At 24.5% G+C, this 6,472-nt stretch overlaps 1 protein-coding gene across 1 annotated transcript; it reads right to left on the bottom strand.

Moving 5' to 3' along the window:
* Positions 1–1,250: 1,250 nt before the first annotated feature.
* OCT59_024669 (uncharacterized protein) lies at positions 1,251–3,188 on the bottom strand (the record flags this gene model as incomplete). The annotated part of the gene is made up of 7 exons (XM_066133149.1): positions 1,251–1,492; positions 1,622–1,717; positions 1,767–1,880; positions 2,087–2,585; positions 2,822–3,012; positions 3,084–3,129; positions 3,186–3,188. 7 exons carry the CDS (start codon positions 3,186–3,188, stop codon positions 1,251–1,253), a joined length of 1,191 nt encoding a protein of 396 aa, XP_065991594.1.
* Between the last annotated feature and the right edge of the window lie 3,284 nt (positions 3,189–6,472).

Genomic DNA, 6,472 nt, shown 5'->3' with positions numbered 1-6,472 from the left:
GTATCATTTCCGGCATTTATTTTACATTCTTTGCACAAAACCAAGTTATCAAGAAAAATAGTAAACCTTTTTATTTTATTATGAAATTAGATGAATATAAATTGTGATATGATTAGATCTTTGTGTAATATTAATGCATGGAAGTGTTTGGAAATGTGTTAAAATAGAAGTCCATTGCGTTCTAACTTGTTGATGTGATTATGTTACATTCTTTAATATAAATGTCAAATCAAAATGTCTATATGGCAAGTTCATATCATTCAAAAAAAATGGATTCTTGCATATTTAACAGAAAATTCCCATATTACTTCTACTTCTGACCATGAAAATGATCTTTGATATACATGATAACCAACAAATTGATCACTGAAAAGATTATTGATTTGAAATGTTTAAGATTTTGCAGTGTACAAACAAAAAAATATAGAATTGTTGAAAGGTATTTGCTTATTTAATTATGATCAATTATGATATCTTTTGCTAGGACAAATAAGACAATAAAAAATTAAAACACCATACTACAACAATGTTACATTAACTCAAATCATCTTATTAAGGTAATGTTTTTAGCATCAATAGTCAATTGGAAATCACAACATATATATGCTTATTTTGATTAATTATATAGTTATTTTCTCCAAATATGGAATGATATAATTTTTGATTAAAATTATATCAATGACAGTTTTATCAGTTTTGAAAAAAAATATAATACTAAAAGTATTGTATTATTTATTTAATAAAAAACATTATTACTCATTATAATAACTTTAATATGAATCAAGCTGCTTATATATTAAGTGTAAATCCAATAAATTAACATTTATAAAACTTAACAAGTATAGTATATAGACTATAGTGTCATTTCTTTGATGAAATACTAAATATCTGTGCATAATAGTAAAACAAATTATTTGATAATATTTTAAATTTTTACTAATAAATTTACCATACTAATTAATTTTTGAAGCATCTATAATATTTTATCATAATAAACCACTAGTTAAACAATATTTTACTAAAAAAAACTAATTATTATAATATAGTGAAAATGACATTATTATTGCAATTCTGAGAAAATATACTATAAATAATATGATTTAAGTGCATATTTAAATATAACTATAAAAAATCTTAAACCTTATTATATGAATAATTGTATACTTTTTCTTCCACAGATTTTCATAAAATACGATGAAAACCAATTACCAAAATAACAAATCCACTTAATTTATTGGGATTGGATTTTATTATTTTAATCCATTTGTCAAATATTCCTGAACTAAAATAATCACTTGTTTTACCTTTGAAATAATATTCATATATGATTTTAATTGATTAACTCCACTGTCTAATATTTCTCCTATAGTTGTTTGTTTAGTTTCCTTATATTCTTTTGACCAATATGCATATGATCTTCCTAGTAAAACTTTTTCATCTTCTTTTTCAATAATTTTATCCAATTTTTCTAGAACATTTGTATTAAACTTATCTTTTTGATTTTTTATTAAATTAACTAATGAAATGTATTTTAATTCTAAGCTAACATAATTATCTCATATTCCTTTTAGAACAAAAATATCAGAATATCCAAAATGACCAAATCCTTTTAATTTTGTACCATCCATTACAAGTGAAAGTTCAGGAATACTATATTCTAATGGTAAAAGGCTTTCAACAATTGCCTGCATTTGCAGAAGATAATGACATTTTTGATCTTGCTGATAGGAATGTTTTTAAAATTTCAATAAAAGGTAACAAATTACCTGCAACAAGATTTTCATATGCTGAAGCAATAAGAAAAGCATTATTTACAACTTGGTTATATACTAATTTATCTTTGTTTTGTTCTAAAATTCGAATTTGTTTTGTTACAGGTTCTAATAAATAATTATATATAAAGAGTTAATAATACAAATGCAGAATAAGTAATTAAAATATTATAACTTACCAGAAGATAAATTAGCATCACTAATATCTCATACTCTTTTTAATTTTTCCTTTTGTTCAGCATAAGAAATTATTTTTTTAGTCCATATTTTGTTAAAAACTGATTCTAATTCTTTTCCCAAATAATATATATCACTTTCTATATTATTATATGCATAACAATTGCAAAATATAAGACGAATATCTTTTTCAAATTCTTTTATACTTGTATATTGATTATTTTCTAATTTTGAATTTATAGTAAATAAATCTATTGGATTTTTTATAGCTGTTTCTTTTTCATCATATTTATAAAATGGATGAATATTATACTTGCCATCAAGTTCTTGAAGAATATCACAACAAAAGTCAATAATATTGTTTTTCTTAGTAATCTTGTAATAATCATCTTTAACTGAAATGGAATGATCATTTGTAGGAGTTTCAATTACATTTTCTGAATGAGATGCATTTTTCTTAGTAATTTTGCAATAATCATCTTTAACTGAAATAGAATGATCATTTGTAGGAATTTCAATTACATTTTCTGAATGAGATGCAAGAGCAGATACTAGATTTTTTTTTCTTTTTATACTCCTTAATAATTCCTTTCCAGAATATTTGCAATATTTTTGCATAACATAAACGTTCTGTTGCTATCTGTTATAAGAAAGAAAACATTAGTAGTGCATTATGATTTTATTTAGTAATAAAAGAAAGTACATAGCCAATTCCTCCTCCAGAATTAGCAGACTTTTATTAACTACAAAGTCAGGACACCTGAACTGAGAGCTTGGAGTGGTTACCAAGGTTGTCAAATCCAGTAATTCCCCTAAGTCAAGCATATGATCGATTTAGGGGTTATTCTTCCATTGCAAAATAAAAAACGCACCTTATCCTTTAAGTCAGGAAAATCTTTTCCTTCACACAAAAAACAGCCAGCCCAAAGATTATCAAGATTATTCCAATTATCTGAGAAAGTTGATGAAGAATTAGTAATTGAAGCAACAATGATATTACAGTAACTTTTTAAGAATCTACAATATGATATTATTTTATTTTTTGTTATATAAGAGATAAGAGCTAGAAAGATGAGGAATTAGTTAGCTATTAAAATTTATCAGATTATTATTATTAGATTTTAATAGACTTACCATCTTGACCAGAATAGCCTTCAGATATACTTATATTAATATTTTTCTGAATATAAATTGGATATATACCTTCTCGTGACAAGTAATTTCTCAAACATTAACCATTTCTAAACTATTTTAACAATTATCTATTTTAATAAGGAAAATCTTGATTTTTCTAAGTTTACATTGTAAATTAACTATTTATGAACAATAATTTATATTAATGGTATTAGAGGATTAATATTTTTCTGAATATAAATTTGATATTTAAATAAATTGGATATATTATTGAAAAAATAAATTGGATTTTTAAATAAATTGGATATATTATTGAAAAATTGAATTATTGAAAAATTTATTGGTAACTGTAAAAATTATTGTATAGGAAGGGTCTTAAATAAAAAAAAATTTTCTTGCAAATAGTGACACATTAAGTGAAAAATTTAACAATAATTTTTATTATATTGATAATACTGACAAAACCTGAGTCATTTTGCCAAATATAGTAAATAGTTTAATTGTCAATTTGACCCATTTGGAATAATGTATTAAAAAGATAAAACATGTTGATAAAGTATAAATAGTATCATAATTACTATCAGTATTGTAATTATTATATACTAGTGTTATAATTATTACTAATTATACAAATATGTACTATAGTACTGACCCATTTGGAATAATGTATTAAAAAGATAAAACATGTTGACAAAGTATAAAATAATATGATGTTTAACAAAGTATGTAATAATGAGTTGTAGAGTTGTAATCCTTTGCTGTAATTACAACACAGTATTGTAATTATTATATAGTATCATAATTACTATCAGTATTCTAATTATAATTATTACTAATTATACAAATATGTACTATAGTATTTCTTTTTTTTATTAATACCAAAAAAGGAAATTTTCTGAAAATCATTATGTAATAGGTTGCAACCTTTACTATTACAATACAAGGCAATAATCTAGTAGTATATCATCCTAGATATACTAATTGGTCCACCAGTTTATAACTGGCGAAAAAAATCCCAAATACCAATTAGTAGCCACCTCAGGTGATAAGAGGAATTATGAACTTAACAACATTTTTATACAGCAGAGGTTGTAAATATTCCAGATAATCTTAGAAATGATATTTATTTTGATTGTTTGCAATTCTCTTTAATCCTTTTTATAAACTAGTAAAACTACCAAAGGTGCAAGTAAAGAGAAATAAACTTATATTACAACAAATAATAGTATATAACCATCTGTATTTATCTTGATTAAATTTTTTGCTACCAATATATGACATCACTTGCATACTATAATAATTTTGACTTTACAAGTAATATGGAGAATTGAAAATAAACCATCACTTATGTATTACTATAGGATCCCAAAATATACATAAAAGAGTCAGTTTAGAGTTTGAGTATAATGAGTTAAAAGATCATGTAGATCATTCCTTTTATGGATAATCCCAGCCAAAATAATATTTCCTAATTTAGATAATGGCTAAAATTATCGTAATTCTGGCCCTAAAAGAATGTGTATTTTAGACCACTTCTGGACCTAACCTCTACATATATATTTCAGAGTCCTATTACTTAGTGCTTTGATCCGGATGAAATCCATCATCCGGATTACACAAAAAAAATCCGGATTATATCCGGTTTGATCCAGATTGAAATTCGAGTCAGAAATCTGGGTGAAATCCAGAATCTGGATCAGATTTCATATATAAAATTTTTTAGATTGCATATGACGATCCATATTAGAGATAATGGTACTTATTAATACAATTTGGTAGGTTTTTTTAAATTTTGTAGCCTTTTTTCCGATTTGATTATTGAATTTGAATTAGCTTATTTTATCGTAATTCGGGCCGGCACTATTAATTTGGCCTGAGTTACAAATTTTATTCAAATTTTGATATAATCAGGCTTAAAAAACAATATCGCTTCTTAAATTATGATTTTACTTAATAAGATTAATAAAAATATAAAAATAATTTTCACTTTAATTATATTAAATAAATTAATAATAAATAAATAATTTTTTACTAATCATCAATTTATCGTTGTTCATGACAAAATTTATATATTACAAAATTATTTATCAGTTGTGAAACTAATAGACTATTTATTTATTACAAAATCTATAAAAAATATTAGAAAAATTTTTTTTTTTCTATCCGGATTCCGGATGAATCCGGATATTTTTCATCCAGATCAAAATCTGGATCAAAACTGGATATCCGGATGAAAAAAAATCCAGATTCATCCGGATTCATCCGGATGGACTAGAAACGGATCGAAGCACTACTATTACTATGATATTATGGTTTTACTTTTTTGTATTCTTATCTTATCCCAATTTATCCATGTGATCTCTTGATATCAGCAGGAGTTTATATATCATCATCAGAACTGAAACCTGAAAATTTTCAGGATTTTTATCAACTTTTGATCATTATCAATTAGCATAATAAATAACAATCTCAGATGGAATTACACTTCAGGACCTCTATTCCATAATAACTAATTATGTACCAACTATTTTTTGGCAAAGTTTCTATTTATTAACAAACTGTGGACATAAATTAATGGAATATATTTAATGCTTAGCATGGCAAACATTTAACCAAAATAAAATCAGTAGAACTGTACAATAGTGCATTGTTTTTTGTATTTCCTGTACACAAAAAATAACTGTAGGTTGCTAAAAAGCACTTTTGACTATATATCAAATTTTTTATTACTTTTATTTTGAATATTTCTAAAAAAATACTATAAAAATTATAAGAAAACAATGCTTAAACTTAATGTTTCAACCCGTTTACCCATAATCTATATCTGTGGACAGATATTCACCATTTACGGTTAAGACATTTCAGCATTTTATATATATAAAAAAATGCCAAACTGACCTGAATCTGACGTTTTTTCATTAAAAATAATTACAAAAACGTCTTTTTTTATTAAAAACGTCGGGTTCAATTAAAGAAACAAAAAAAAAATGTTTTTTTATTAAAAAATGTCAAACCTGTCCGGATAGGATTTTTAAATGGTTGTGGATGATAAATAGATATGGATGAGAGGATTGAGGATATCCGTAATAGATCATTCAGATTATCTGTATCACTAATGGATTATCCTTGATCCTTTGGTTCTTTGACCAGAGACAATAGTTAGGTTAACTTTTTTTATTTCGTATTTTGTTACTTTTTTTTATTTTTTCACTAATTTTGTTTTTCTTCTTTAGATCCTTAAGTTCTTTGGCCACTTAAACTTTGGAAATATCTCCATATATTTAGATTATTGAAGAGTATCCAGATAGATCCATTAGGATATCCAGATAATCTTCAATCTGTCACTATGGATTATCCGGATTGTATTTGATTAGACGAATCAGTTTAAC

This window comes from Rhizophagus irregularis, chromosome 5 (genome assembly GCF_026210795.1).
Source record: "Rhizophagus irregularis chromosome 5, complete sequence".
Taxonomy (NCBI): Eukaryota; Fungi; Glomeromycota; class Glomeromycetes; order Glomerales; family Glomeraceae; genus Rhizophagus; species Rhizophagus irregularis.
The sequence above is the reverse complement of the archived record's forward strand: the minus strand, read 5'-3'. Positions and strand labels throughout refer to the sequence as shown.